At 47.3% G+C, this 13,299-nt stretch overlaps 1 protein-coding gene across 1 annotated transcript in view; it reads left to right on the top strand.

Annotated features, from left to right (window-relative positions):
* myom3 (myomesin 3) overlaps positions 1–13,299 on the top strand; it is a 136,822-nt gene that overhangs the window by 25,371 nt on the left and 98,152 nt on the right. Inside the window, exons 7-12 of the mRNA XM_070898386.1 lie at positions 452–592; positions 2,248–2,409; positions 3,056–3,197; positions 6,769–6,968; positions 8,772–8,822; positions 10,838–10,965. Of these exons, the coding sequence (XP_070754487.1) occupies positions 452–592; positions 2,248–2,409; positions 3,056–3,197; positions 6,769–6,968; positions 8,772–8,822; positions 10,838–10,965 (824 nt within the window). The remainder of the gene's footprint in view (positions 1–451; positions 593–2,247; positions 2,410–3,055; positions 3,198–6,768; positions 6,969–8,771; positions 8,823–10,837; positions 10,966–13,299) is intronic.

Raw genomic sequence — 13,299 nt, 5'->3', positions numbered from 1 at the left:
GATATGGCCCTTACGGCTAAAGGGATCAAGGGGTATGGAAAGAAAACAGGAATGGGGTACTGAAATTGCATGATCAGCCATGATCTTATTGAATGGTAGTGCAGGCTCGAAGGGCCGAATGGCCTACTCCTGCACCTATTTTCTATGTTTCTATGTTTCTATGTATTCCCTGTGGCAAGTTATTCCATGCTCCAAAAATGCTCTGCATTAGAAAAGGTCTCCTAATTTCTCTCCTTGCTGTTTTTAGTGAGAATTTTAAATAATGGCCGTCTCATCTCCATGTCCCCAAACAGAGGAACTAGTCTTTCCCTAGTCACAAACTGGATGGGCTGAATGGCATATTTCTATGTCACAACATTCTCTGATTCTCTCGCTCTCTGTATGCTTTTATCAGTAACCGATGTGCGTTAATGGAAACTTACCACTGTCCTCCTTTCGTGCTTTCCCTCAGCCAGTCACATTGAGGCGGATGTTGACATCATTGATGGGTTTGAAGCTTGTTTCGGTAAAGAGGGCGGTACACTCACCCTGAGCTGCACCTTTTCACCAGCCTGGACCACACACCAGGGGGAGCTCTGCTGGCTTAGGGATGGTCAGTGTTTTTTACAATTTAATTTTTTACTGGTACATTTCTACCTATGTATGTTGCTTTAAAGACTTTTCTGTTTGTTCACTTGAGTAGCAACAAATTCAATCTTCTGGCAATAATCATTTTATTCTTTAACTCCAGCATAGAAAGGAATTTACAAGCGGGGTATAGTCACAGATAGAGGCATGCGTTCCTTATTGTGCTGCTTGAACAAAGGATAAAGGTTATATTTATACACTATTCTCTTTGTCAAACTTGCCTTATCTTGCCAAACTTGTCAGCTGTGACTCAGTGGGTAGTATCCTCGCCTCTGAGTCAGAAGGTTGAGGGTTCAAGTCTCACTCCAGGAACATGAGCTCAAAGATCTAGGCTGACATTCCCAGTGCAGTGCTGAGGGAGTGCTGCACTGTCGGAGGTGCCGTCTTTTGGATGAGACGTTAAACCGAGGCCCTGTCTGCTCTCTCAGGTGGACGTAAAAGATCCCATGGCACTATTTCGAAGAAGAGCAGGGGAGTTATCCCCGGTGTCCTGGGGCCAATATTTATCCCTCAATCAACATCACTAAAACAGATTATCGGGTCATTATCACATTGCTGTTTATGGGAGCTTGCTGTGCGCAAATTGGCTGCTGCATTTCCCACATTACAATAGTGACTACACTCCAAAAACTATTTCATTGGCTGTCCGGTGGACGTGAAAGGCGCTATAGAAATGCAAGTCTTTCTTTATTTGGCAGTCTCTGTTCAAAAGCACCATCCTTCAGCTGATGCTCACAAATATACTTTTCCCGTACATCAATACTCGGTAGTTTACATTCAATGTACTGCCCATCAACCGGATTGCACTGTAACATCCTCTTGCAAAGATTGCACTGGTATGTGATGGTACGTTTCCAGTATGGCAATATTATAAACGTCCCAAGGCTCTACTTCAATCTTCAACACTGACTGTGGCCGAGTGAAATCTGTTTCTCGCTCTCCCTCTCTAATGATGCCAGCCACTTTATTTCCCATATTGGATGAACACCTTTCGGAAGCTGAATGAACAGAGTTCCATATGCCAACACTACACTATCCTTCATTACACACTGCTATGTAGATGTTTTACTGATCACATCCTTCTGAAAGTGCAGTGCCTGGAATTGGACACAATACTCCAGTTGAGGCCACAACAGTGTTTTATAAACGTTCATCATAACTTACTTGATTTTGTACTCTGTCCCTCTGTTAATGAAGACCATGATCCTGTAAGCTTTTTTAACCGCTTTCTCAACCTGCCCTGCCACTTTCAACGATTTGTGCGCATACACCCCCCGGTCTCTCTGTTCCTGCACCCCTTTAGGATTGTACCCTTTAGTTTATATTGTCTCTACTCGTTCTTTAAAGAAAATGTATCACTTCGCACTTTCCTGCATTAAATTTCTTCTGCCCCGAGTCCGCCCATTCCACCAGTCTGTCTGTGTCCTCTTGAAATCCATCACTATCCTCACGGTTCACTATACTTCCAAGTTTTGTGGAATAGCTTTTTATAGGAAAGGGATAACAGAAAAATAATTGCATTCAAAATGTAAACGTCAGTGTCAAGGATGTATTGATGTCTGTGAAAACGATGGCCCCTGTGAGGCAGCTTGCTGATTTTAATGGTTGCTATAATTGCAGGTATTTTACTGAACGAGTCGAATTGGGTGAAGATTGCGAGCACTGATAACGCTGCCACACTGACACTCACTCACATCAATAAGGAAGATGAGGGCCTCTATACCGTGTGTCTGCTCACACAGACTGGCTGCAAGGAACACAGTGGCTATATGTTTGTTAGAGGTATGACACAAGGACAGTTTGTTATGCCAGCATACTCATGAAGGCTCGTGTTTCCCTTACAAACGCAGTATATAAGATAGCAAGTATGAATAGAAAACGTTAATCCAAAGCAATTTTTCAAGTTAGTCCAACGACTGATATCAGCTTTCACTTCTTCACTCAGAGATTGATTAATACCATAGAATGGTCTTCCAGGTAATGAAGGCAGAACTCGAGTTATTGAAGAGATAGTGGATGAGGGGTGTGGAATGGACTGATATCAGTCGTTGGACGAACTTTAAGTAGTATTTGGGATTAACCTTTTCTATTCAGCTTAGTATCGTATATTCTTCTTCCTACCCCGCCTTTCAGGGTTGGAGTCCAAAGCCTCTCTACCTCTCTTTTCTCCCTCAAGACGCTCCATAAAACCTACCTCTTTGACCAAACTTTTGGTCACCTGCGCTAATTTCTTATTAAGTGGCTCGGTGTCAAATGTATTTGTTTTGTTTTAAAACACTCCTGTGAAGCACCTTGGGACGTTTTACTACGTTCAGGGCGCTATATAAATACAAGTTGTTGTTGTTGTATAGATAAATCCTTTCTGCTTTGTACCGCTATATTTATTTATAATTAATTGGAGCACAATGCCACATTCTTTCCCCGACAGATGCTCCGGCTGCAGAGGTGGGTGCCCCTGGATCACCCCTGGATGTAGAATGCCCCGACATTAACAAGGATTATGTGTTTATTACCTGGAAACCGCCAAGTGCTGATGGAGGCAATCCGGTGATCGGTTATTTCATTGACAGGTTGGTAATGGTGATTTGTGGGCAGCACCCTGCCGAGCTCAGTCAGCAGCAGAATTGCGTAAAGTCGGGAGGGTGACAGATTTACGAATGACGCCCTCAGCAACTGCTCAATTTCAGCCAATCAAACGCTGCCAATACCAAATGCAGTGCTGCATCTGTTATTGTCGATCACTGGTAGGCTGCCAGCATTTACCAATTACCAGCAGTGGAGTCCTTGCAGAGATATGTATTGCAGCTGCCTAAAGCTGATGCTCAATGGTGTAATGTATGTTCACAGGTTTGTAGAGCTGCTGTGTCCTTTGGGAGGTGCAGCTCAGGACTCCGTACCTCCACGAACGCAGTTCGAGGTGGCAGGCGGATGAGAGGGCTGTGTTTGGCAAGGTGACCAGGGTCAGGGTCCTGCTCGATGGCGGAGGAGCAGGATGGATGGCACCAGAGGAGCTGGCATGGCACCTATCCTGGGCCGACGTCCGGTGCGTGGCCGATGCCATCGAGTTGCTAAAAACAGCGCTGCGCCCTGACTCTGTTAGGTTGAGGAGGCCCAGGAACGTGGGGAAATCCCGTCTGGACTGACCTCCGTCCGGATGGAATTCCTCATCGGCACCAAGCCCCAAAACCTCCCTTGCGAGCCGGCGCCTCACAACTTGAGCCTCCTCCAGGAAATCCCCTCCGTGCCTTTCAGTTCCGCGCGGTGGGGTTTCCTGTACGGGCTGCTCCTGCACACCCTCAACTTTGGCATCCTCGTCTGCCGTCCGGACACGCCATGGCGTACCATCTTGCCGTCCGGAGGAGGCGGGGGTCCCGGATGGAGTGCACTCTACATGGGAGTCCTCTCTCTATTTATTGGGGACTTGGCCTGGAGGGTATTGCACGGAGCAGTCCCGTGCAATAAATTTTTAAGTCGGTTCACGGGATCCCAGGCCGCCTGCAATTTCTGCGGTCTGGAGGAGTCCGTGTTCTATGTTTTTATGGAGTGTGTGAGGTTGCAGCCCCTGTTCCATTATTTAAAGGGGCTGCTCCTCAAATTCTGGTTGCACTTCAGTCCCACACTCCTGATCTTTGGGCACCTGGTGCGGAGGGGAGCGGGTAGGTCCGAGGGCCTCCTCGTAGGACTGCTCCTGGGCACGGCCAAGGGTGCCATCAGCCGGTCCAGGCAGCGGGCGATCGAGGGGGTCGTTCAACCTGACTGCCTGCCTCTCTTCCGCTCTTACATCCGGTCCAGGGTGTCCTTGGAGATGGAGCACGCGGTGTCCACCGGTACACTCACGGTCTTCCACGAGAGGTGGGCGCCGGAGGGACTGGAGTGCATCATCACCCCCGGCAACCAAATTTTAATTTAATTTGGTAAAGTTCCCATGTTAATTTGGAGTGTTGTGGTTCTAGTGCCCTCACAAAAGGTGGCCACTTGATTTACAGATCAACAACAAAATAGTTGTAGAGCTGTTGCATTGTGAGTGGCTTAGCCAGTCACGTGATGTTCACAAGTCTCAATAAAATCCCAGCCAGTTGGGTTCGGGGGATCCATGATCCCTACCCCCCTCTCCCTCTTTGGCTGGTTTAAAGCATCGGGTCCAGGATAGGCTGGGAGTCCATCATCATCATCATAGGCAGTCTCTCGGGATTGAGAAAGACTTGCTTCCATACCTGAAGTGGGTTCTTTGATGGCTAAACAGTCCAATACGAGAGCCACAGACTCTGTCACAGGTGGGACAGATAGTCAGTGAGAGAAGGGGTGGGTGGGACAGGTTTGCCACTCGTTCTTAATAGCAATGTGTTGCTATGAATTCTTAAACAAAGAACCCATGAAGCAGATACTTTGCAAATGGGGCATCTTAGTGGTGGGAATATAACATTTTCTCTTCGTAATGCATCGCAATGGATCAAAGCCTATTTTAGCTCCAGAAATATTTCCAATGCAGCGAGCCAGGAGAGTCTCTGCATTTACTGTGGATTAGGAGGCTGCAGATTAAAGATTTCCGCAGTTTGACGACACAGATATCTCAAAATCTCACTCATGTAGATGATTATGGATGGAGTGCTGTGAATGGAAAACTTGCAGCTGAAGACCACATTATTCCATTCACTGATGCTGTCAATGTGGAATATTAGGAAACTGTCCCATTTGTTCTTCCTGTTTTACCTGGAAGGAAAAAATGGCACACGGTAAATTATATACTCTTCTAAAGTGTTCATTATGGCAATTTATTTTATCCGTTCATGGGATGTGAGCGTTGCCGGCAAGGCCAGCATTTATTGGCTGTAATGTATTTGCTTCACGGGTTCTTTGCTTATGAATTCGCAGCAACACATTGCTATTATGAACTAGTTGGTTAATTAGCAAAGGTTTAACAATCACACGACACATTACCAGTTCATCTACCAGGCTCACAACCACCTGCCCCATCGTGGATCCCCCGAACCCAACTGGCTGGGGTTTTATTGAGTCTTGTGAACATCACATGACTGGTTGAGCCACTCCCAACTCAACAGCTCCACAACTATTTTAGTTGCATCCGTAAATCAAATGCTGCCTGATTACAGGGGTAAATTAGATGGAAAACTTTAATACAAGTGTCCCCTGGCTAAAGGCGGGGGGGAGCTAAAACCGGCACAATTAAACAAATTAAACTTTTGACGCAGTTCAAATTAAAATTTGGTTCCCGGGGGTGATTCCAGTCCCTCCGGCGCCCACCTCTCGTGGAAGGCCGCGAGCGTACCGGTGGACACCGCGTGCTCCATCTCCAGGGACACCCTGGCTCGGATGTAACCACGGAAGAGAGGCAGGCAGTCGGGCTGAATGACCCCCTCGACCGCCCGCTGCCTGGACCGGCTGATGGCCCCCTTGGCCATGCACAGGATCAGTCCTACGAGGAGGCCCTCGGACCTGCCCGCTCCCCTCCGCACAGGGTGCCCAAAGATCAGGAGTGTGGGACTGAAGTGAAATCAGAAATTGAGGAGTAGCCCCTTCAGATATTGCAACAGGGGCTGCAACCTCGCACATTTCATAAAAACATGGAACACCACCTCCTCCAGACCGCAGAAATTGCAGGCGGCCTGGGATCCCGTGAACCGACTTAAAAATTTATTGCACAGGACTGCTCCGTGCACCACCCTCTAGGCCAAGTCCCATCAACAGTTCTACAAACCTGTGAGCATACTTGCAGGTGCATACATTACATTGCCCATCCCTAATTGCCCCTTGAGAAGGTGGTGGTGAGCCGCCTTCTTGAACCGCTGCAGTCCGTGTGGTGAAGGTGCTCCCACAGTGCTGTTAGGGAGGGAGTTCCAGGATTTTGACCCAGCGACGATGAAGGAACGGCCGATATATTTCCAAGTCAGGGTGGTGTGTGACTGGGAGGGGAACGTGGAGGTGGTGGTGTTCCCATGCGCCTGCTGCCCTTGTCCTTCTAGGTGGTAGAGGTCGCGGGTTTGGGAGGTGCTGTCAAAACCCTAGATAATTTGAGAATTACCTTTATCAGACTTAAATAATTCAATTGAACATGACGGATTCATGGAGATCACCTCGTGGTTTCCTGGTGAAGCATAACTGTCTTTTGATATTTGATTTTAGGTGTGATGTAGGAAGTGACAAGTGGCTTCAGTGCAATGATGTTCCTGAAAAACTCTGCAAGTTTCCTATCGTGGGCTTATCTGAAAACCGAACATATCAGTTCCGCGTTCGAGCAGTCAACAGTGCCGGGGTCAGCAGGCCCTCGCGGGTCTCTGAACCAGTGACCACAATCGACCCGACTGCTGCCGACAGAATAATAAGTACGTCTCATCTATAGAATCGAAACGTTCATTTTAATCAGCCTTGTTTGAACGTTTGGTAAACAATGAATATCTTGAGAGAATTTAGCCATTCTACATAGGCATACTTGTGTAAATATGTAAGTATATAAGTATGTAAGCCCAGCAGAACAAGAGATAATAGCGAATGTTTGTGGCGGAGGAGCAGCGAAAGATTGTGTGGTGGAGGTTCGGCAAATGAGGATTTGGGGCCCAGAAGAGGCGAGGGCCCAGGGGCAGCACGGGCCCAGCCCACACTGTGATATGTGTGTGCACTAGGTCCGTGCAGCAGAGCTGGTCTCCAGTCGTCCTGGTTAACCCTTGCCACGGGACCAAGATCTAGCTCTGTCAAGCCCGTGTGGTGGCTGGTGTGCAACGGTCACCCCACGTTAAAACAATCCACCCACAGGCATCTTCCACCCTTCAATCGGAGTTCAGGACTGGAACATCAGGTCCTTTAATGAAACATCTGTAAACTCGTGTGGAAGCAAGTTATCCTTGTTCGAGGGACCACCTATGATGATGACTTGTGTAACATCTGGCACGTTAAAAATAATGAACGGGTTAATTCTCAGTATGCATTAAAATGTTTATGTCAAGCTTTATTTCCCCCGTCTCACCTCATGACCTACCAGTGGTGCCATGTTCCTGCCATCACCCTTACAATTTCTGAGCTACACATGGCGAGAAACCAGCATTCTCCCTCTATTGTTCCCATTGCTTGCTCCTTCATGGGCCCTGGGCCTGGCCAAGGTGGTCATCAACAGGTCCAGGGGTCCTTCGGCCCGACTACCTGCCTCTCTTCTGCGGCTATGCTCATGCCCATGTGTCCCTGGAGATGGAGCACGCGGTGTCCACCGGCACGCTCGTGGCCTTCCGCGAGAGGTGGGCTCACGTCCTGTCAAAACAGAACTTTCATTTAATATGTTAAGTTTCCTTTAAAGGTTTAAGTTACAGTTTTATTCGTTTAAGAAGTGGGCACGAGCATTCTCTTTTATCGGTGAAGGCAATTGCCACCAATTACCGAAATTAAACAAAAAGGGGTTGTTCCTTCACCGGATGCGACTAACCAAATACTGTGATTCTCAGAGACCTCCCCCTCCCCCGTCAAGATTGAAATCAGGTGGTTGACCAGATAAAGGGGCAAAGTCAGGACTATGAACCAGCAAAGGGCAAGTCCAGACCGCTGTACTGTGGGAGGGCCGTCTTTTGGATGAGACGTTAAACCGAGGCCCTGTCTGCTCTCTCAGGTGGATGTAAAAGATCCCATGGCACTATTTTGAAGAAGAGCAGGGGAATTATCCCGGTGTCCTGGGGCCAATATTTATCCCTCAATCAACATCACTGAAACAGATTATCTGGTCATTATCACATCGCTGTGTGTGGGAGCTTGCTGTGCACAAATTGGCTGCAGCGTTTCCCACATTACAACAGTGACTACACTCCAAAAGTACTTCATTGGTTGTAAAGTGCTTTGGGACGTCCAGTGGTCATGTAAGGCGCTATATAAATGCACGTCTTTCTTTTTTTCATTATTTTCTATTTACTTAAAATGTCATCGAGCTAAAATCGTGTATTATTTTAAAGCTACAACAAATACAAATTTCAGAGAATGCTTTCAAATTTTTTAAATATTAATGGAAATCTCATCTTAAAATAATAATTTGTGCGCAGGATTATATTTCTGTTATTGCAGTCTGTGGCTCACTGTGGTGATTTACTGTTGATTTTCAATCGCCAAAATTATTAAAATACAAGTAACTTATTTAAATTTTACACCTGCAGATATCCAGACAGACAGAGGCCACATAGTGATCACTAAAGACGAGCTCGAAGGTGAGTTTGAATTACTGAATCAAAGGAGGTCAAAGGTATTCGAGTCGATCTTCAGCCTCACCGATTGGCCAGTAACCTGGCACGGCTCACAGAACATTTATAGAACCCACCTGATTTTATTAAACCAATGGAGTGACAGTCAAGTAGGTTCTATCACGGCAGCACATCTGCCAGATTACCACCTGACCCCCCCATTGGCTTTTCAAATTTGTTTCTGGTTATGCCAAGACATCATAAATTGATTGATATACAGAGTGCACAAGGCAGGAAATAGGAAAGTAAACCACATGAGCTAATCTGCAGCATGGAATACAAGAGCAGGGAGGTTATGCTCGAACTGTACAAAACACTGGTTAGGCCACAGCTGGAGTACTGCGTGCAGTTCTGGTCACCACATTACAGGAAATATGTGATTGCATTAGAGAGGGTACAGAGGAGATTTACGAAGAAGTTGTCTGGACTGGAGAATTTTAGCTATGAGGAAAGATTGGATAGGCTGGGGTTGTTTTCTTTGGAACAGAGGAGGCCGTGGGAAGATTTAATTGAGTTGTATAATGGGGGGCCTGGATAGAGAGGATAGGAAGGACCTATTTCCCTTAGCAGAGAATCAATAACCAGGGGGTGTAAATTTAAAGTAATTGATAGAAGGTTTAGAGGGGATTTGAGGAAAACTTTTCTCAACTAGAGGGTGGTGGGGTCTGGAACTCACTGCCTGAAAGGGTGATAGAGGCAGAAACCCTCACCACATTTAAACAGTACTTGGTTGTGCACTTGAAGTGCTGTAACCTACAGGGCTACGGACCGAGAGCTGGAAAGTGGGATTAGGCTGGGTAGCTCTTTGTCGGCTGGCGCAGACACGATGGGCCGAATGGCCTCCTTCTGTGCTGTAAATTTCTGTGATTTTATGAAAAGCTACAGGATTGATGCGCAAAGCAATTTATTTTAATAAATTACTTACCATAGGATCATCGAATAATACAGCAGAGAAAGAGGCCATTTGGCCCATGCCACCTGGACCGCCTCTTTGGTAGAGCTATCCAATTCGTCCCAAAGCTCTGCTCTTTCCCCATAGTGCTGCAATCCTCTCCCCTTCAAGTGTTTATCCAATTCCCTTTCTCCCCCATCAAAGGTAATATCTGGACAACTTGCTGAGTTAAGCCAATGACTTTTGATGGAGCGGTAGGACTTGGGTTGTGCTTCCCATTCCTCAAATGAGGTGAATATCTCCTCTGTGTGTTGGGGGCAGAAATGCCATAAGCTGTGCCATTATAACTGTGTTTGTGATTGTGTGATGCCTATTGGATAAAGGAAACCAATGTTGAGTTCCTAATTCCATCCTGCTATTGGGGGTCGATGTCAATCCACAGGGGATGGAGGATCAGAATGGAGCCCCACCTGAGAAAACCATGCACAGTTCCTCACATCAGTTCCAGACTGGCCTTTGAAAGTGGGTTACCTACCTAGCTCTTGACCAAAATGTGCAGGTAGAATTAGGGGTACTCAAAGAGCAGAGAAGTTAACGTTTCAAATCCCTCCATGGCCCTCGCCCCTCCCTATCTCTGTAATCTCCTCCAGCCCCACAACCCCCCGAGATGTCTGCGCTCCTCTAATTCTGCCTTTTTGAGCATCCCTGATTATAATCGCTCCACCATCGGTGGCCGTGCCTTCAGCTGCCTGGGCCCCAAGCTCTGGAACTCCCTGCCTAAACCTCTCCGCCTCTCTACCTCTCTTTCTTCCTTCAAGATGCTCCTTAAAACCCACCTCTCTGACCACCCGTGCTAATTTCTATTTATGTGGCTCGGTCTCAAATTTTTATCTCAGAATACTCCTGTGAAGCGCCTCGGGATGTTTCATTATGTTAAAGGTGCTATATAAATACAAGTTGTTGTTGTTGTTGTAAAGGTGGGACTCAAATCAGTAAACAAATGTGCACCGGTCACTGGAGGTTTGTAACTTTGAAAGTCAGAGTTGAAATGGCCTTAAAGTGTTGATGAACTAAACCTTACCTTTTCCAGGAGATATCCGCATCCCGCTACCTCCAACGAATATGCGCATGACTGAAATGGGTGAAACGTATGCTGCCCTTTGCTGGGATGAGCCATGCCCTCGAGGCAGAGAACCACTGGTGTACTATGTGGAAAAGGTGATACCAGAAAGTGTGCAACGGAACAGCCAATGGCAGTGATGTAATGTAGGAGCAAGGTTCTAGTTTCACGCTCGTTATGGGAAAATAATGAATACTTCACAAAAAGAATTTGACCTGACTGCTGCTGACTTTATCACAGTAGCCTGAGGGACTGACATAGTTGTAAATTATATTTTGTGTTGTTGTGGACAGAAAGACGAGTGTCTGGATCAGAGCCAATAGACATCAGTTATCAACCTCCGAGGTGCTGCACATAAGAAACAGGAGCAGGAGTTGGCCATTCGGCCCCTCGAGCCTGCTCCGCCATTCAATATCATGGCTGATCTCTGACCTCAGCTCCACTTCCCTGCCCGCTCCCCATAACCCTTGACTCCCTTATCGTTCAGAAATCTATCTATCTAATAGAAAGCTCATGGACTACATCGCATTTGCAGCCTTCGATAACTCATCTGCATTCTTAAAATAAAATTGGATCAATATACCATTGGGTAGAATGGTCTCTGCAGTTACTAGCAGTCACTCTTTCCCGTTACCTGTTTAAATAATATGGCAGAAGCGGCATGAGTTGTATTTACACTGGTGACCTTCATTACATTGAATTACAGAAAATTACAATCTGGAAACATTCCATTTAAAGAAAGACACTTGCATTTATATAGCGCATTTCACTACCACCGGACCTGTCAAAGCGCTTTACAGCCATTGAAGTACTTTTGGAGTGTAGTCACTGTTGTAATGTGGGAAACGCAGCAGCCAATTTACGCACAGCAAGCTCCCACACACAGCAATGTGATAATGACCAGATAATCTGTTTTAGTGATGTTGATTGAGGGATAAATATTGGCCCCAGGACACCGGGGATAACTCCCCTGCTCTTCTTTGAAATAGTGCCCTGGGATCTTTTACATCCACCTGAGAGAGCAGACGGGGCCTCGGTTTAACGTCTCATCCGAAAGATGGCACCTCCGACAGTGCAGCACTCCCTCAGCATTGCACTGCGATTGTCAGCCTGGATTTTGTGCTTAAGTCTCTGAAGTGGGACTTGAACCCTCAACCTTATGACTGAGAGGCGAGGGTGCTGCCCACTGAGACACATAGGAGCATAAGAACATAAGAAATAGGAGCAGGAGTCGGCCATTTGGCCCCTCGAGCCTGCTCCGCCATTCAATAAGATCATGGCTAATTTGATCTTGGCCTCAGCTCCACTTCCCTGCCCGCTCCCCATAACCCTTTACTCCCTTATCGTTTAAAAATAGCTGGCACCGCCCAATAAATCCGTGTTGGTGTTTATCCTCCACAGAAGCAGGGTTCCTTTACCCGTGAGCCCACTCAGTCCCCAGATCCCTTTATTGCCCTATCCTGCAGCCACCTATCTATCCTATTCATGTCGGCCTTTGCCTTCCCAATTTGGCCTGAGGAAAATGTTAGCAGCATTTATAAGATCACAACTTCTCCCTGTGTTACTCAACATTTACAGGTTGCACTTCACAAGTGTTTGTTTTGTGGAACTGTACATTCTCCAGAGGGTGCACACCAGGATAAGGGTCTTTATTTGGGGCAGGAGACCCAACAGACCATCCTGGATACTCCGACGTTGCCTGGGACTCGGCATATCCAGGTCCAGACCTATTTGTTTTATTTATTCATTCACGGGATGTATTGCCCATCCCTAATTGCCCCTTGAGAAGGTGGTGGTGAGCCGCCTTCTTGAACCGCTGCAGTCCGTGTGGTGAAGGTGCTCCCACAGTGCTGTTAGGGAGGGAGTTCCAGGATTGTGACCCAGCGACGATGAAGGAACGGCCGATATATTTCCCAGTCAGGATGGTGTGTGACTGGGAGGGGAACGTGGAGGTGGTGGTGTTCCCATGCGCCTGCTGCCCTTGTCCTTCTAGGGGGTAGAGGTCGCGGGTTTGGGAGGTGCTGCCGAAGAAACGGTGGCGAGTTGCTGCAGTGCATCTTGTAGATGGTACACACTGCAGCCAGGGGGCGCCGGTGGTGAAGGGAGTGAGTGTTGAAGGTGGTGGATGGGGGACCAATCAAACCTTCTCCTGCTCTTCTGACACACTTCCAACCAACTTAGAGCAGAAGTGTGCCAATAGGACCACAGAGTTTTGGTCCCATTATGTTTCGAACTTTTCCCTCATGGGGTAGAATTTGGCCAGTACAGATTTCTGACTCACTCACTCACCAGAGGTGCGCCGCTTTTGTCTGCCTCGATGTGCTCCAAAAATCTTCGGGCGAGTTTGGCCGCTCCGCAGCCTCTCCTCAGTGGCGTAGCGTGGCCACTGGATTCGGGGGCGGAGCTAGGTCCGGGCGCTGAAAACAGTGCCG

Source organism: Pristiophorus japonicus, chromosome 14 (assembly GCF_044704955.1).
Source record: "Pristiophorus japonicus isolate sPriJap1 chromosome 14, sPriJap1.hap1, whole genome shotgun sequence".
NCBI classification, from domain to species: Eukaryota; Metazoa; Chordata; class Chondrichthyes; family Pristiophoridae; genus Pristiophorus; species Pristiophorus japonicus.
The sequence above is the reverse complement of the archived record's forward strand: the minus strand, read 5'-3'. Positions and strand labels throughout refer to the sequence as shown.